We start from the raw sequence: 17,831 nt of genomic DNA, 5'->3' as shown, positions 1-17,831 counted from the left end.
AATCAAAGTAGAGGAGCAGAACGAACTGTTACATAACTGCCTCTGCTCCCAATGAGCTGACCCAGTTTTTCTACACTATATCCTGAGCTTTTCTTTTCCTTTTTGTTGTCATTTGTTCAGGCACTCAACAGATGGCACTGTTAAACTGTGATGAGGAGTGTGTGATGACTTGAGGATAACAGATACTGTACCATTGGAGTAAATGAATACAAACATGCTCTTCAGAAACCAACCTCAATGAACAATACTATTTAATTAAAGTTTTCATGGTCATTAATCTCCACCTGTGTTCAGACTGTGTAGAGAGAAGAAATTTAAAAAAGCATTTGTCTTATTTAATCAACCTCCTCATTGCATTTCAGTGTCACATCTCTATGAAGTTCTGTGTGAATGATCATAACCTTCTCCAGATGCTGTCCTTCATGACACAGCTAGCGTTTGTCTGTATTATCCTTCTAGTGGCTAATTGTTGCCAGAACCAGAATAAAACAGATTGGACTCTGAGATCTTGGATGATGTCATTGATGTGGGAGGACAGCGGGTGATGATCGGTTCATTTGTCTGAGTTGTTTCTGGTGTAGTTTTGGCTTTCATCTTTATTGGCAGAGGCCTGTGGTGACATTGGTCTTTTGTATCGTCGGCCTGTGGATTTGGGCTTTGCGTTTGTTTTTCTCTGGTGAAATGTGTGTGGTCTCAGATTTCAAATATGTCTGTTACTGTTCAGACGATATCAGATGATTCCTCAAAAGTGTTCTACACAGAGTTCAATGGATGAACGGATTGAGATGTTTTTAAGTGTCCAAATACTTTTTGGTGGCCAGCGAATTGTTTAGGTGAATCAATGAGCGCTCTATTCATTATTATTCGCTACTGATGTATGCAAGACTGCTCTACAGTTCAGCCAATCACATTCAGATCTGCCTCCATTCCGGAATGCAATGCTCACTTTTCATGAGCCAAACAACAAGCGATGGATAAAGTCAAGTTCCACCCTACATTATTTTTATTGTTTGATAAGCAGTTTCACTCGGAAATACATAACAATATGGGTCAAAGTGGGTCAAAAATTTTATGCCAACTTCAGTAGGGCAGAACTTTTCAGAGAGGGGTTGTCCTGTGCACAACTAATTAAAGCAGTGCCACTAAAACTATTAAAATTTAAAAAAGAAAATATCTACATTAACTAACTGACTACCCAGTTGTTGTGACCCATCCCTATTGTAATTGTAACTGTCTTATGTGTGGTTGTGTGTTGTGTAGCAGCGATGCAGGGCTGAAGGACGTGCTGTCGGACTGGGACTCAGACATGGATGGTGTGGATTGTCTTAAGGACACAGATGTTCTCCACAATGGCGGTCGGAGCGACCAGGAAGCTGCCCGACGTCTGGCCAAACGACTTTACCACCTGGAGGGCTTCCGACGCTCGGATGTCGCTAAACATCTGGGCAAGAAGTGAGTGCATAAATTCAGTTCAGCCATAAATTCAGTTCTGGGTTTTCTTCCTCTCTATCCTGTTTTTCACTGGATACCTGTTATAACAAGAAACCAGATGAGAATGAAAACATTAGTCTCTAAATTGAACCTGAAGAAAGACAATCTGCAAAAATACATGTAGATGCTTTCTTTGAGTCTGATTGGTTGGCAGGTAGTTTTGGATTTGTTGACTACATTACACTTCTGTGTCACTTCACCATGCTCTCTCTGAAAAAGCTACTGTAGAAACCAACTAATTAACCGTTTAACCACTTAATGAGTCTGTCATGTATCTTATACTTTCTATGTTGCTTAAGCCATATTCTTAGTTAAGGGCACATCAAATATTAATTGTTATTAAGGTGAACATGTTTTATTTGCACTCAGAGCATGATTTCCGCAATTTAGAGCACAATTCAAAATGGAATTACCATGAGCCAAGCAATCCTTGCTGTCAATGCAACATTAAGATGTAACATGTTTAAAATCATTCTGTGTACTTCAGCCCAATCATAAGTTCGCTCGCACTAAAAGAGTGTGTATGCACAGTCCACATATCTATGCCAGATTTTTAAAAAATAAATGTCAAAGTTTGCGTGAAAAATGATGCATGAACATTTCAATAAAAGTTTATTTTTTATGTACATAACATTTACAGTTCAGGTCCCTGTAGTTTTTCATTCCTTGACACAGTCAAGACTTTGACTTGCTCACTTGGGGTTTACAGACAAAAACATTAAGGCATAATTTTAATTCCTCTGTCAGATCTGTGTGTGACCTTGGGTCATTGACTGCACTGGAGCAGTTAAACACTGTCAGTCCCCTTAAAGAACTGCCCTCAGCCTTCAAGTTCATCCCTCACAATTTCACACACAGAAATAAAGATTTGAACATACAGGCACTCATCCATATTCATAAGCATTCTCAGTGCCAGACACAGTACTCCAGAGGAGAGCATCATTACTCCAGTGTGCTCTCTAGCACCGCCTCCACAGCCCTGCACATCCTGTCTCACTCTTCTGCTGTCTGAAGACCATCACTGTCCACAGCCCTGCGTTCATCCATGTGTTCATCCTGTGTCGTAAGAGCATCACTGTCCACAGCCCTGTGGTCATCTTGTCTCACTCTCCTGCTGTCTGAAGACCATCACTGTCTGCAGCTTATCACGCAGATCTTCACACAAGTCTTTTCAAGCAAATCTTGGCTTGATATCATGCCTTCTAATACAGCAAAAAACAGCTGCCCTCTGCTAAAAGGTCATGAGCCGAAAATAAGATTTACAATCAAAAGTCTAGATAAAATAGTTTCTAGCAGTCCTGTATTTGTGCAGCTTTTGAAAATTCTGTCAGTATAAAAGTCATATTAAAGCTGCAGTCCGTAACTTTTTTTTTTTTTTTTTGGTTAAAAATGATTCAAAATCAATTTTTGAGTAAGTACATAACCAGCCAGTGTTCAAAACTATCTCCTTACCTTAGCCCGATTCACAACGGTAAGCTTGTAATAATGTTTCCTAATCCGGATGGTACTGGAAGGTTTCTGCGGGAAATTGGAGCATACAGCCGTTCGTCTTTGCGTCATTACGTCACGTCTGTTTACATAAAGAAGGAGTCCTATATGGCATGTGAGGATGCTGCAGTTGACGCATCATTTCTAGCCTCTTCTCACAGCAGCTGAAATAATTAAACTTATCAATTTGATGGCGGATTGTATGGTATGACAAATTAACATTAGAGATTAGACTGTACAGAAATTGATATCTACAGGCAACAATAATACACACATAGTCACGCAATGCTGATGTTGTTAACATTAACAGTTTGAGAACAATTTGCACGGTTTGATGTAATATGAGCTAAGTGATCGTTAGATTTAATCACCAATGGTAGCGCAATTTATTGTAATGCTTTTTTTCTCAGTTGGTCAGAACAAAAGTGGAAGATTTGTTACTTACTTGTTCAAATGACATTTTCTGGTGAAAATAGACTACAATCTATGATTCCGAAGTACAGTATTCACACCGGTGCGGTGACTGACAGCCACACATTCTCCTTAAAACATTAGATTCATCCGCGCTGACGATGCACAACCCACGTGAATGTGAATGTAATTTTTTTTTTCATAATGTGAATGTAATTTTTTTTTTTTTTTTTTATCTCCATAGTAATGTAATATATTTTTTGTGTTTGCATTCACAGTAATGACTTCAGTAAGATGGTTGCAGAAGAGTACCTCACATTCTTTGAGTTTACAGACCAGACATTGGACCAATCTCTCAGGTACTTCTCATGTCAAGTGTTTATGTCATTATGTGGGTAGAGCCCACTGATGTGTGATTGACTGCATGCGTCATTGTTAATGAGCTCTTTAGAAGCTGTATATTCAGTGGCTTTTATTTAATACATATTTCCATGTTAGGACTGCTGGGTGGTATAACATTATATACCATGCATCAGTAAAATGCAAAGTGTGTCACAGGCGAGTGCTTCTAGTGTAGACGGCATCCTAAGGGTAGTGATTTAGTATTGATGCTGTAACTGAAGGCTGTTTACAGTTGCCAAGCAGAGTTTTAACTAATGTGCAGTCATACGGTCACAATGTGCATATCGCTGCTATTTTGCAATGTCTAGAAGTGTGCCTCATCTGGTTATCTGTTTAGTCTTGGGTTTTTAACTCGTGTTAAATAGAAAGATTGTTTTTTCTTGCGATGATGCCACTATTACACATAATAATATTACATATATTATAATTTTGCCTTTTGGTTATCTCTTGGTCCCACAAAAAATGAAATACGGTTTAATTTGTAAATGTATTCGTTGGAATATCAAAAAAAAGAGTACTTAATATTAATAAAATTTCCAGCAAAAATGCAATATTGTGATATGTACTGTTACTGTTAAATAAAATTTCTCATACTGCAACGTGAGATATGTGTGTGTGTGTGTGTGTGTGTGTGTGTGTGTCACATAGGCAGGACATTCACAGACAGCGCGTTCTCTTTTGCCTTGTCGTGCTTGAATGGTTTAAAACCATTAGCATGAATAAGAGCTTGATCATATAATGCAGAAAATGGATACTATGTTAATTGCATTAAATGCAAATATTTTAACGCGTTAAAGTGGGAAAACAAATCAACCTCGGTGCCGCGGTGGGCAAGTAATGAAACCGGTGTTGTGACTGAACACCGGTAGCACCGGTAACACCGACTACCGTAGCAAGCCTATTATGTATATATAAATACACATACATACATGTATATATTTAAGAAAAATGTTATATTTATATATAAAATATTTATATGTAATATAGAATATATATATATATAAATATATATTTATACATGCATATATTTCTTAAATTTATACATGTGTGTGTATTTGTATATACATAATTATTATACACAGAATACACACATATATTACGTAAACACAGACTTTTATTTTGCAAACGATTAATCAGGATTAATCGTTGTGCAGCCCTAATAACAATGTTATGATGAACTGTATGCCTTTCTCCACTGATGTTCTAAGGTGTTCGAAGCGTTTCTAAGGAAACTGATTTTTAAGGATACTGTCTCGCGAGTGGGAACGTGTAACATTAGCAACACATTATTAGCAGCTGTTTGATAATGTAGTCAAGCAAAAGTCTAATCATATTAATTACTGTCATGTGTCTGGCATTGTAAAAAGCGATACCATTGTGCAGCGTTTACCTCAGTAAGTTGACCGAGTGGATCTCTGAGCTTGTGCGAGTGGAGACGGGGCTAATTAGTATATTCATAAAACAGTGTATAATAAATGAAGCAAGGGTGTAGAGTTACATTATTTATTTCACAGGAAATTTTTTTTAAATGTGTCATTTTGGTGATCAAAGATGAGTTTTAAGGGATGAAATTATTGACTACGGGGTGGGGGGGGGGGGGGGACTTTAAAAGTTGTGAAATGAGTCTGTGGACTTTTTGCTCATTGCTGTTATAATTATAAAGAAAAGCAACACTTATTCTGTTTTGCTGTATCGTAATTGAATAAACGCTTTTAACAATCAAGATCATTTAGGAAACAAAAGAATGATGAACATTATTATGTTGTTTAAATAAATAAGTCTATTTTTATTATTATAAAGTTATTTTAGGTCAATGCCAGATCACAGTTCAGGAGTTTAGATAATCACCCAGTGTTCAAACTTTTTCATTTATCTGTTTGTGTGGTTCTGAACCTTTATTTCTGCCCACACACATCATTCATGTTTTCTGCTCTGATTAGGGCACTTTGTTGGCTCTACAAATCAGAGACATCATGTCCATGCGTCTTGTGATGATCATGTTATATTGCTGTTTTTCTGTTGCAGATGTTTTCTGAAAGCATTCTCACTAATGGGCGAGACTCAGGAGAGGGAGCGGGTGTTAATTCATTTCTCTAATCGGTACTATCAGTGTAATCCCACTGTCATCACTGCACAAGGTATTGCATGTCAACCTCACGCAACCTTTCTCATTCACTCATTACTTACAAGATTAGTGTTTTCCATCAATATGAGAATATGTGACCCTAACAGAGTGATACACACTTGCACTCTGTGTTTGGGTCCTGATCACCCAGTCTGACTGTACATTATCCTACTTATTGCATGGCTACTTTCCAAATAATACATAAATGGATAAGATATATTGATATGAGTTGAAATTAATAATGCAAGAATAGAAGAGGGTGATATACCAGTTAAAATGTTAAACAGATATTGATAAAGCTGTTTCATTTCAGTGTTCATGACTGTTTAAATAAAAAAAATCAAAATGTAACACATTTCTACTATTACTATTATCACATTTCCATAAAAATGTTTATATTGTAATGTATATTGTTATCGAGTGAAATTTTAAGAATACTGTGATGCATATATATATTTTTTTATATCATTCACTCTTATGAGAGAAGGAAGAGAATGTGGAGTAATACGAAAGACATGAAACTAGCACAGCTGTCTCAAATGTAAAAGTTGCCTGTGGACTATTTTAGTGTTTAATGCTTTGACATATAGAACTCCCTCCTTATGAAATACTGTGCACTTGCAGAACATTAGATATCTGTTCGATAAGTCAGATCATTTTACTAATTCTCCATAAAGCGTGATTGTCTAATCGCTCATTCAGTATCACAGTGTTGCGTTTCCTCCATAGCAACCTTCTTAGTAACAGCTATGGCCAGTATAGCTAAACCATCTCCTTGTTGCTAAGACTGTTGCCATGGAAGTGATGTTAGATTTTCTCCCGATGCAGAAATGAATGTGTGTGTGATATCAGAAGTTATGATAAAAATAATGTTCTCTCTGTTTGACCTGTATGTGAGTGCGTTCATAATATGACGAGTGCTTCATTGATGTTTGCAGATGGAGTTCATTGCCTTACCTGTGCGCTAATGCTGCTCAACACTGACCTTCATGGCCCTGTAAGTGACCTCTGACCCTCTGGTAGAGTTTCTCATATTAGCAGCTAAATGAGAAGTGACAGTTTGTTCCCTCTTTGAAATCAGACACCGTTTGACCTTATCAGAGCCTGTTATCAGCGAATGTAAAGATTCTACTGGAGGACAATATGTTTGGGTCATATTTACTCCAAAATCAAAAGACAAAATAAGCTTTTGGGGCAGGGTGCAATGTGCATCAAGCATGTCAGATTCGTTTGTGATTTATTTATTTGTAGATATCTGTGATTAAATATTGAATGTTAAACCTGATAAATCTGCATGAATGTGTCTAAATAAAACCAGCTGGTTTTAACCACAGGAAGAAAACAAAAAGAAATGGTTCAGATATGTGCCATCAGTAACTACAGTGAAGAAAGAAGAAAGTTTTGCACCCCCCACTATTTCCTAAGTGAAATGTGAGGTGCATTCTGGGTTCTCTAAGAATAGCTCCTCTCATTGGTCTCCATGGAGTTTGATCATGTGTCTTGGAACTTACAGGAGTTTGACACATTCAGTAGAACGCATGTGCCATGGAGACGTAGAGATTTCATGCCCACGCCACAGCACTTCTCTAGACGCTTTCATTTCAAACATTGTTTAGTTTCATGTCATGTGGGTGAATACAGCTGAAAGTTGCGCAGCCGTGGATCTTTTCAGAAATGTATGCCAGACACCCACACACAAATACATGGCTCCATTTGTGGAGAGAAGCGTTATGCATATCACACAGGTTATATGGAGACAGAGCAGGTGCAGATGGGGGAATCTCCTCAAAGTCTGTCCAGGTCCCATTTCACCTCAAAAAGACAAAATTTGAAAGATGAAAGGAGATGTTTGTGTTTTACGTAAAGAAAGCAAAACTTATTTTTAGCTTTAAGGTAATTTAGACTACGCTCAGACTGGAGGCAAAATGGCCCAAATCTGATTTTTTTTTTTTTGCTCAGATCTGTTTTTTTCTTAACAGTGTGAACAGCACAAACCACATGGAATCTGATCTTTAAGATTCTGATTTGGGCCACTTCCATATATGGTACTAAATCAGATTTTTTGCAATTCAACCTCAGTCTGAATTCATGCTACTTTTACGTCACTCTAGATCGACATTGGTTACAATTCTGCACTGATGGGAATCACTCCAAAGATTTTACATAACGGTAGTTCTTTGGTCACTTGGTTAATATGGAAGATGGCAGTGAAGTTAGTCAATGGATGGACAGTGAGGGAAAACTAGAAAAACTCCTCATCCTCGTCTTTGACCTCCTTATGTCCTCCTGAGCACATCGGCTCATAATTAAACCCCTAATGCTGACTTCAGTAACCTCCGTGTTTACTGCCGCATGACAGATTGCTGCACACCATCTTGTTACTGTTCTTTTTTGGGACCGTGACCTGTTCACACTCAAATCTGTTAATCAGATCTGAGCGATAAATCAGAATTGAGCGTTAAGCCTTACAGTGTGAACCTAGCCTTATTGTATTCCTGAAAGCTGTCAAAATTAACTCCAGATATCCAAGATGTTTGTTTGCTCACATTCTCTTCAGAATGAGAATGTCCAATGACAAAGACCTGTGACATGACTGAAACTTATTGAATAAAAAGGGTCTTTGTTATTTCTCGACCAAACATCCCGTGTCAACGGTACATTAAGTACCAATAAAAAGTTTGGAGTCAGTAAGATTTTTTTTTTTTTTTTCAATTAATACTTTTCTTCAGCAAGGAATAATTAAATCGATTAAAAACTGTAAAGACTTTTACATTGTTTTACAAAAAAAATGTCAAAAGAAATGACATTGATAATAATCAGACATGTTTCTTAAGCAGCAAATCATCATATTAGAATGATTTCTGAAGACTGGAGTAATGATGCTGAAAATTCAGTTTTTATCACAGGGAATATATTACATTACAGAATATATTCACATAGAAAACAGCTATTTTAAATTGTAATATTTAAATTGTAATATAATATTTCACAGTATTCTTAATGTATTTCTTGATCACAATAATGCTGCCTTGATGAGCATAAGAGAAATGAGTACATCAATACAGGAAAACAAAACATCATTTGTTTTTATTAGGGCATTGTTTGTGACAATACAATTAACTGCATTTTCCCATAATGCAATCTCATTATACTTACTGTAAAACATAATGGAAATCATTCTTTATGAGAACGTTTTTTTAGTAGCCTAAATTGCATTCAGTATAACAAATGCTAACATGATTCATTCAGAATGAAATAAAATATGAAATAGACCTTTCTTGCTTTACAGTAATGAGAATTAAACTTTAGGGGCGGGGGAATGAACACACGTTTGCTTTGTATTTGAGTATGATATCTGGTTACTGAGCAAGACTCAAATGTTACTTTTAAGAATGATTTATTGTCCTTGCAAAATAGTGTTTTATTGTCAGTCAGTCTTTGCTGACTTTGTGATATGTGTGCATTGCAGATCCATGTCAAATCATACAGAAAGAGAAAAATGGCTGTTTAAGTGATGGATGACGTGAGGTTATAGCATCATTTCGCCGATGAAACTGCAGTGCGAGATCTTGTTGAATCGTGTATTTGGAAGCAGCCTGTGTCTCTCTTTGATTTCTCGTGCCAGTCTGAACATTTGTCAGTGCCATCCACCTACAAACTCGGCTGGTGCTGGCAGGAACAGTAAAGTCAGTGGAACAAACACCGTCTGCGCTTTATTTTAGAATGCAAGCAGCCGCTCCTTCGGTCTTTGTCGTGACATTATAAAAGCAGCAATCTGATGCTGTGAAGGAGAAATCAAGGTTCAGACAGAGTAATTGTAGATAATATCTAATGGCAGCAGTTAGTGTATGTATTGCAGATCTTACAGCAGGCTTCAGCTGGTCACAGTATTGTTTATATGGTGAGATGCAGCTCTGCTATCGTGGCTTTGGTCATTACAGCAGTTGTAGAACTGTGATCTGTTCTGCTGTGACATTTTCTCTGTTTGTTCCTGCATGAGCTGTTATACCAGAGGTATGAAAATGGTTTGGTGCATATTTTTTCCCACATTTATTTAGGTATTTTTGCTCTCTTACAGAACGAACAAACAAAATAAAGAACTACTGTATCATAGAACAGGGGGACAGATGCTCACAAAGGCAATGTCCTTAACATGGTTATGCTTACACACAGTTCAGTTATTTACTGGACTGTCAACCACATTCTATAACCAAACTCACACCCGTAAATTTTCAGGACTCACAACTGCATTCTTGGAAAACCCACGCTGTGTGAACAGAACCGGAGTGGACAAATAGTTGTCTGTCACATCATACAGTCGAAAGAGCCGCTCTCTACTACCATGGATTGCATTTTTTTCATGCGTGGTTTCGGTACCTTCAGCTACACAGATATGAGCTGTGTGTCATCTGAAGGTTTTAGATAAAGTTCTCCACCGGAGCTGTTCCCATCAGTTTTGTGTTCTACGCACAACTCAAATTCTCTGCTCTCCATCCAAGATATAAAAGCTGCTGTCGGCTAATAAAGATTTAACAGATGAAATCTCGGCTCGATTGCACTCTTGTTGTGTCAAAAGTGATAAGACTTTTCAGTTTCATGGACGTCACCGTCTTGTACAGTATATTACTTTGGTCACCGTCACCATTGTTACTGGTAAAAGAATATGGGCTTGACTCCCGTTGCACATTCATACAGATAGAATTCGAGATGCTACAGTAAGTTGCTGTTTGAACGGGACATTTCGAGACACATCTGTAAGTAAATGCGGTTGTCAATCCCAAATACTTATATACATTTTCAGTGGATAGTTAATACTCTAACAAAATGCAAACTGTTTAAGTGATTCAATGAAGTTACATTTTATATTAAAACACTTAAATTTCTTTTATTGTACACAAACTGTAAAAAATAGCTCAGAGCAAATGTTCATGGGCCATCAGTAATGAGGCATTAGTAGGTGATTACACATTACAGTTAAATAATCTTATGTTATTAGATTAGATCATTTTCGGTGTTATAATTGATAGTCTTAATCCTGTACATTTAGTTAAATATGTCACCTCGTCCAGCAGTATTTAATCAACTGCATCCCTCTGTGAATTTTTACATGAGCTTGGCATTATATGATGTCAGACATATTAATTTATATATAATCTTTTGCTTTGCATCCATCAAGTTACAAGTGAAGAGGAAAGCAATCAAATGTGAAGAGAAAGCAATTAAAAAATATTATGTACTTTTAATTTGCAAAGTTATTTATTGGATTATCCAATAAGAGGCATTACTACATACACACACACACTACTGTTCAAAAGTTTAAGGTCTATATTTTTCTGTTAATGTTCTTGAAAGAAGGTTCTTTTGCTCACCAAGGCTGTATTTATTTGATCAAAAATACAGTAAAAACAATGAAATATTATTTCAATTTAAAATAACTGTTTTGTATGTGAATATATTGTAAAATTTATTCCTGTGATCAAAGCTGAATTTTCAGCATCGTTACTCCAGTCTTCAGTGTCACATGATCCTTCAGAAATCATTCTAATATGCGGATTTGCTGCTCAAGAAACATTTATTATTATTATCAATGTTGATAACAGTTGTGCTGATTTTATTGTAAACTGTGGTCCTTTGTTCAGAATTATTTGAAAAATATAAAGTTCAAAAGAACAGCATTTATTTGAAATAGAGATAGTTTCTGTCATATTATTGTCACTTTGATCCTTACTGAATAAAAGTATTAATTTCTTTAAAAAAAAAATAAAAAAAAATCTTATGGTAGTGTGTTTAATATATAAACGGTTTCACATTGAACTTCCAGCAAAGACAACTACGTGGTGATAAATAATGTGATATAAGATCTCACCCCAGCAGTACATATGGCTCCTTATTTTTAACGCAAAGTACTATTCAGTCTGTAAATCTGATGAGAAAGCAGGACTGACTGATTTACAGCCATTGCTGGGATGTCAGCATAAATTCATTAGAGATCTTCTGCTCTGCTGCTGTCAGTGGCATCAGGTCATGTCGGGCTCACAGGGTTAAATCAGGGTGATGCAGTGCCATCCTGTCCCATTAACAGCCCAATAAATGTTTCTCATGCCCCACAGAATATTGGGAAGAAGATGACGTGCCAAGAATTCATCAATAACCTGGACGGACTCAACGGAGGACAAGATTTCCCCCGGGAGCTGCTGAAGGTAAGACTCAAACAAATCTCTCAGCATTCCTTTGTAAGATCACGTGTGGAAGGATGCGTTACATTAAAAGCCGACGTGAACGATACAGAAAACTCAAAATGGAAATCAGCTGCTCCAGGTCCGTGGAGCCCAGTGATATTCTATAACACACAATGCCGTCTACTTTCCCCTGTTTTCATAAGATCATCTGATCCTTACTAATCAATCACCATCAACCTGATGTTTGTACACCTGATACAAGTTTAGCACAAAAGCGCTCTTGAATTGGATTCATTAGTAATGGATGCTGTTATTGGAGACAGACATGGACGTTTGGAGTCCTGAACTAGTGCAGTGCATCCCCTTCAAACTGTTGCTCCACCATAAAAGTGAATACTAAAATAAAAATATATCTTGTGGCAATACTAAGAATGCAAAATGCAATGATGCGTGATATCAAACTTGTGTGGCTAGAAGCGTCTGACAGAACAGGATAGAGAGCAGGAGAGGATTTATTTGTTTCACAGCAAGTGGACACTTTTTGTTACTGTCATTTTCTCTTTATATGGAGGTAATTATGTAAATATTCGGATCTTGAGTTGTTTGTGATCATAAGTGATGTTCACACAAATTTAAATGTATACATTTGTCAGGTGCTAATCTAAAGCTTACATCGCATTCAAGATTTTCAATTTCAGTTTTTTTTTCAGTTCATGCACTCCCTGGGAACCAAGCCCATGACCTTGCTGTTGCTGGCTATTGTTTGAGCTACAGGAACAACAACAAGATGCAGTAGATAAAAAAATTAATACAAACTGTTGATAACCATATTAAATAAACATTTTACAAGCTTCTTGAAGAAAAAAAAATGCTCTGAATTTAATTGTAATCCAAAAATATAATCTTTTTTCAAGTGGGCTTATAAATTGGCTGATAAATTATTTAAAAAATGCATAGGGGGTTAAACACAGGTCTGCTTAAAGGGATAGTTCACCCAAAAATGAAAATTATCCTATGATTTACTTGGCCTCAAGCCATCCTAGGGTGTATATGACTATCTTCTTTCAGACGAACACAATCTGAGATATATTTAAAAAATATCCTTAGTCCTCCAAGGTTTATAATGGTTGTGAATAGTAATCCATATTCTGAAGACAAAAAAAATGTATCCATCCATAAAAAAAATGAATCCATACAACTCCAGGGGGTTAATAAAGGCCTTCTGAAGCGAATTGATGCATTTGTGCAAGACTAGTATCCTTATTTAAAACTTTATAAAGTAAAATAATGAGCTTCTGGCGCGACAGCCATACGTATTCGACGTACGTCCAAAAAGCCTTAACTTCCGTGGTGTAGTACACAATGCAATTACGATCTACACAATGACATGACGTACTACGTGTTGTACTTCATGTTAGAATGTGTAGAATGTCATAGCATTGTGTACTACGTCACGGAAGTTAACGCTTTTTGGACCTACGTCGAATGCGTATGGCTGTCGCGCCAGAAGCTCATTATTTTACTTTATAAAGTTTTAAATAAGGATACTAGTCTTACACAAATGCATCAATTCGCTTGGAGTCGTATGGATTCAATTTTTTGTCTTCAGAATTTGGATTACCATTCACAACCATTATAAACCTTGGAGGACTGAGGATATTTTAAAATATATCTCAGATTGTGTTTGTCTGAAAGAAGATAGTCATATACACCTAGGATGGCTTGAGGGTGAGTAAATCATGGGATAATTTTCATTTTTGGGTGAACTATCCCTTTAAAGGAGCTATATGTAGAATTCAGAAACCCTTGTTATTAGCGATAATGCACCGGTGGCCATTAAGTGGACTGCAGCCAGCAACTTACTGCTTGTGATCGCACTCGTGCAAACGTAATGCACAAGAGACTGAACGTGATTCAAGGCCCTGATATTCTCACGGCGTAGTTCTTGTTCATTCTTCGCTTAGAAGTAAATAAAGTTGGAAATACCTTTGCAGTGATATATCCCAACATCGTCCACGCTGCTGAGAGCAACGTTTAGATGAATATGTAAATATATGCTAATCGCTTTTCTCTAAATAACAAAATAATCACACAACAAAAATGACAACGGTGAGAAAACAGCAGTTAAGAAAGCATCTGATCATGGTGATGTGGATATGTTTGCTCCAGCTCTGCAATTCACCGGCATCAATGTCAACAGATCATTAAAATTACACTGTCATGATAGTTTGATTTTAAAGTATGTTTGAAACTATAGACTATATAGATCTGGGTATGCAAAACTATAGTTTGAATCAATCCCTTTTCTTTGCATGACACATTGACATTACAGTACAGAATGCATTATCCTGAACATTGTTTAAGCATTTATTTCATGTGTCATTGAACGGAAGAGAGGATCTCGGGAGCATGCGTCACATCCTTTTGATTTTTGTGGCGAAAAGTCCCGAAACCTTCACGTAAAAAAAATCAGTCTACAGGCTTTCATAGACGACCTAAGAAGTCAGGGAAGGTCTTGTTTTTTAAGTTTTATTACAAACTCTTCACACATTGGCAATAAAAAAGCAATTAAAATGCATGAAAATTCCTATAGCCCCTTTAAATGCTGCACATGTACCTTCTAAGGCCACTCAGCAATTACAGTATATTACTTATAACATCATTTGTCAGTTCATGACAAAACATAACATGAATGTTCAGATGAGAAATTAATCTTATCGGAAGGCTATTCAGATATCTACAGGAAACTTTGATTGATTGGGCTTTGTATGGTCACTTCCCCTTTTCTAGAGATGTTTTGATTCACCAACAGATCTGTGGCCCAACTGCAAAAAATCCTTGCCCCATGATTCCTCTGAAATGTCCGGTGCTGGCACGATCACTGCAGCCAAGCTCAATCAACAACAGGCCAAAACAGCCCCACGTGGGCTCAAGATCAAATGAGTGTGATCTGCCAAAATCAGTGGACATAAATAATTACCACCTCTTCCGGATAGCGCACCTCCCGCCCCTTTCTGTCCCGCTTTATTAAAATGAATACACTTCACACACTAACAGGATGTGTATTGCATGCTTAATAAATTGGCAGTAACTTCAGTGAGCACTTTATATGACGTTATATAAAGCTGCACCAAAACTGAGTGCCCTTGCCGAGCGTCTGTCGTGACTGTCCTCTGCCAACTCCATGAGCTGCCTGCTTTTATGAGCTTTTTATGGCCTGCTCACAGGTATCACAATGCTGAATGACTCACTGACAACTTGTCTTAATGAAAGAGAAGAGTGCTGTGTACTGGGTTCTTCAGGTTTTTTTGTGTCAAATATGTCTTTTTGACGTTAGGTCACAAGAATTCTTGTAATGGACGCAGATAATCTTGTCTCGGTTCAGTTAGTTCAGTGCTGTGGAATGAAGTAGTTTGCATCTTTGACAGACTTACCTCGGTCATATTAACATCTAGCGAAACAATCAGACAAGTTTATTAAGATCTGAGGCAGCAAGGCCAGAATCATTTAAAGTTGTTTTCAGCTCATTTCAGTGACACATTCTGAGTACAAGGTCAAGTTTTTTAGTTGTGTGAGTCACCGTCTTGTTTTCTGCAGTGAAATTAACCTGCCAAAACTCAAAATATATTGATGGATTATTTTGTCCTTTCATATTTCTTGGTTGGCATCTGAAGGAACTCTGGTAAATGGCTGACTGAATCACATAGTGCCAGCAGCATCTTTGTAGCAGAACTTAATGTTTTATTTTATTATTAAGGCATAAGTTTGGTGGAAAAATGCTTCTAATTTGTTTATTTCATGTTATCAGAAATGCCAGTATTTGGATAGCAGAGTGGCTGATGGTTAATAAAATGCACATTTTGGGGCTGTCAACTTAAGCAATTAGTTACATAAATGATGCAGAAAGACCATAATTATTTATTTATTTACAACTAAAAAACGAAAGTAAAGTTATTAGCTGTTCTCAGAAATGTACTCTTCTCTTTGTAAAACTCAAATACAGGTGTGTGTATTCATCTTGATCATAAATATAGTTTTTAAATATATTAAAAAGTATAGGTAAGTGTTTTTTTAAAGAAGTTTCTGAATTGTTCATTGATAAACATCATTAAAGGTGTTAATGACATGAGGAATCAAATTTATTTTGATCTTTTGACATATAAGAGGTAATTCTACTATAAAAAATTCTGTATGGTTTCTAAAAATAGCATGTGTCCAAGCTGCTAAAATCACTAGTTTTCTACTTCCTCCGCATTGCGACGTCCCACTGTGGCAGATATTTGCATCTGACCGCCTCCACAACAACACATCAATACCCACTTTACCTTATCAGTTCCATAGCCTGTCCAGCATTAGATTTACATTTACATTTATGCATTTGGCAGATGCTTTTATCCATTACACCATTACCTTCCTGTTGCTACTGACAAGTCAAGACGTAGCACCAAAAATGGAGTGTTTCTGACAGAGGGTCAGAATGAGGGTGGAAAAAAAGCTTGCTTTGCAAATATGTAACTGTATTTTGTGCAGAAAACTTTAGAAGTGAACATCAAGCAACATTAAAATACTGCAAAAAAGGAACGTCATGACCTCTTCAGGGCTCCAGACTAATATTTGAGAGCAGTAACACCGGTGCCACTAAGCTCTACAGATGGAGCCACCAGCATCTGATTTGGCACCAGCGCCTCATTTGGTAGCACTTTTAACCATAATTAATTTAATCATAAAATTACTATTGTTTTGCATTAATAAGTGTAGTTACTAATAAAATGGCATGTTTGTTTATTGGAAATTGGACAGTAAAGCACTTGAGATGCAGATAAAATTAACTTTTTTTAACAATAGTAAAGTGTAAAACCCTCATTTTTATAGGGAAAATTAAAATATTCTACTCTTATTAAATGTACCGTTGTTCTAATATCACACTGAACTGACCGACAGCTTCTGTGTTATATTTTAAATAGAGCGCTCTTGTTTTCTGTGTAATTTAATCACAATTTGAAGAAAAGTTTTTGTTTTTCATGAGACTTTGTGACTTAGTACTTTTTCCATATATTAGGGAGTGGAAATGGCTAATAAGCAAATAAGTGCATCTCTGCTGCCATCTACTGGTTATAGTGGTAATTTCATGTCTTTTTTTAAATAAAAGTGTTAGTTTGCCACAAAGTTTTAGTTTTCCTACATCTTTAAACTTTTAGTTTTACAAATCATCACATTAAAATTAACATTAAAATTGGTTAATATTTAGAGCTTTGAATTGCTGGAGAAAGTGTGAAGCACTTATTTTTGCCATAATACCATGGTTACAGATAGCGTTACTACATTAAATCCATGGTGAATGTTTGTGATTTGTGGACTGGAAAGCCTTCTATAACTTGTTAGTTCATGGCACAATCACTACGTTTACATGTGCACCAAAAATGCGATTATTTCAAATAATCAGAGTAAGGTCTTAATCGCAGAAAGAAGTTTACATGACAAGAGCAAAATCTTCACTCCAGTTTACATGTGATTTTCATTACTCTGATTATTCACTAACAAGTATGGTTATACCACACTCAGATAGGCATACAGTATGTATGTTAATGGCCATTATTTTAATCTACTAACATCAAATTTAAAATACATTTAGATATACTAGTACTAGATATTATACGTACTAGATATTATACGTACTAGATACTATACAGCGCTGTGATGAATTTTGCAATGTCTGTGTTTTAATATGTTAGTAT

The 17,831-nt window shown here is 36.5% G+C and overlaps 1 protein-coding gene across 5 annotated transcripts in view; it reads left to right on the top strand.

The window, feature by feature from the left end:
* The window catches only part of psd3l (pleckstrin and Sec7 domain containing 3, like), a 102,499-nt gene that overhangs the window by 44,322 nt on the left and 40,346 nt on the right, over positions 1–17,831 (top strand). For all 5 annotated transcript variants that reach the window (XM_051907590.1, XM_051907591.1, XM_051907592.1 and 2 more), the window contains 5 exons: positions 1,261–1,452; positions 3,669–3,749; positions 5,818–5,930; positions 6,856–6,914; positions 12,028–12,117. In XM_051907590.1, the coding sequence (XP_051763550.1) occupies positions 1,261–1,452; positions 3,669–3,749; positions 5,818–5,930; positions 6,856–6,914; positions 12,028–12,117 (535 nt within the window). The remainder of the gene's footprint in view (positions 1–1,260; positions 1,453–3,668; positions 3,750–5,817; positions 5,931–6,855; positions 6,915–12,027; positions 12,118–17,831) is intronic.

Source organism: Ctenopharyngodon idella, chromosome 10 (assembly GCF_019924925.1).
Source record: "Ctenopharyngodon idella isolate HZGC_01 chromosome 10, HZGC01, whole genome shotgun sequence".
Lineage (NCBI taxonomy): Eukaryota > Metazoa > Chordata > Actinopteri > Cypriniformes > Xenocyprididae > Ctenopharyngodon > Ctenopharyngodon idella.
Note: the sequence above shows the minus strand (reverse complement) of the source record. Positions and strands in the feature narration are given on the sequence as shown.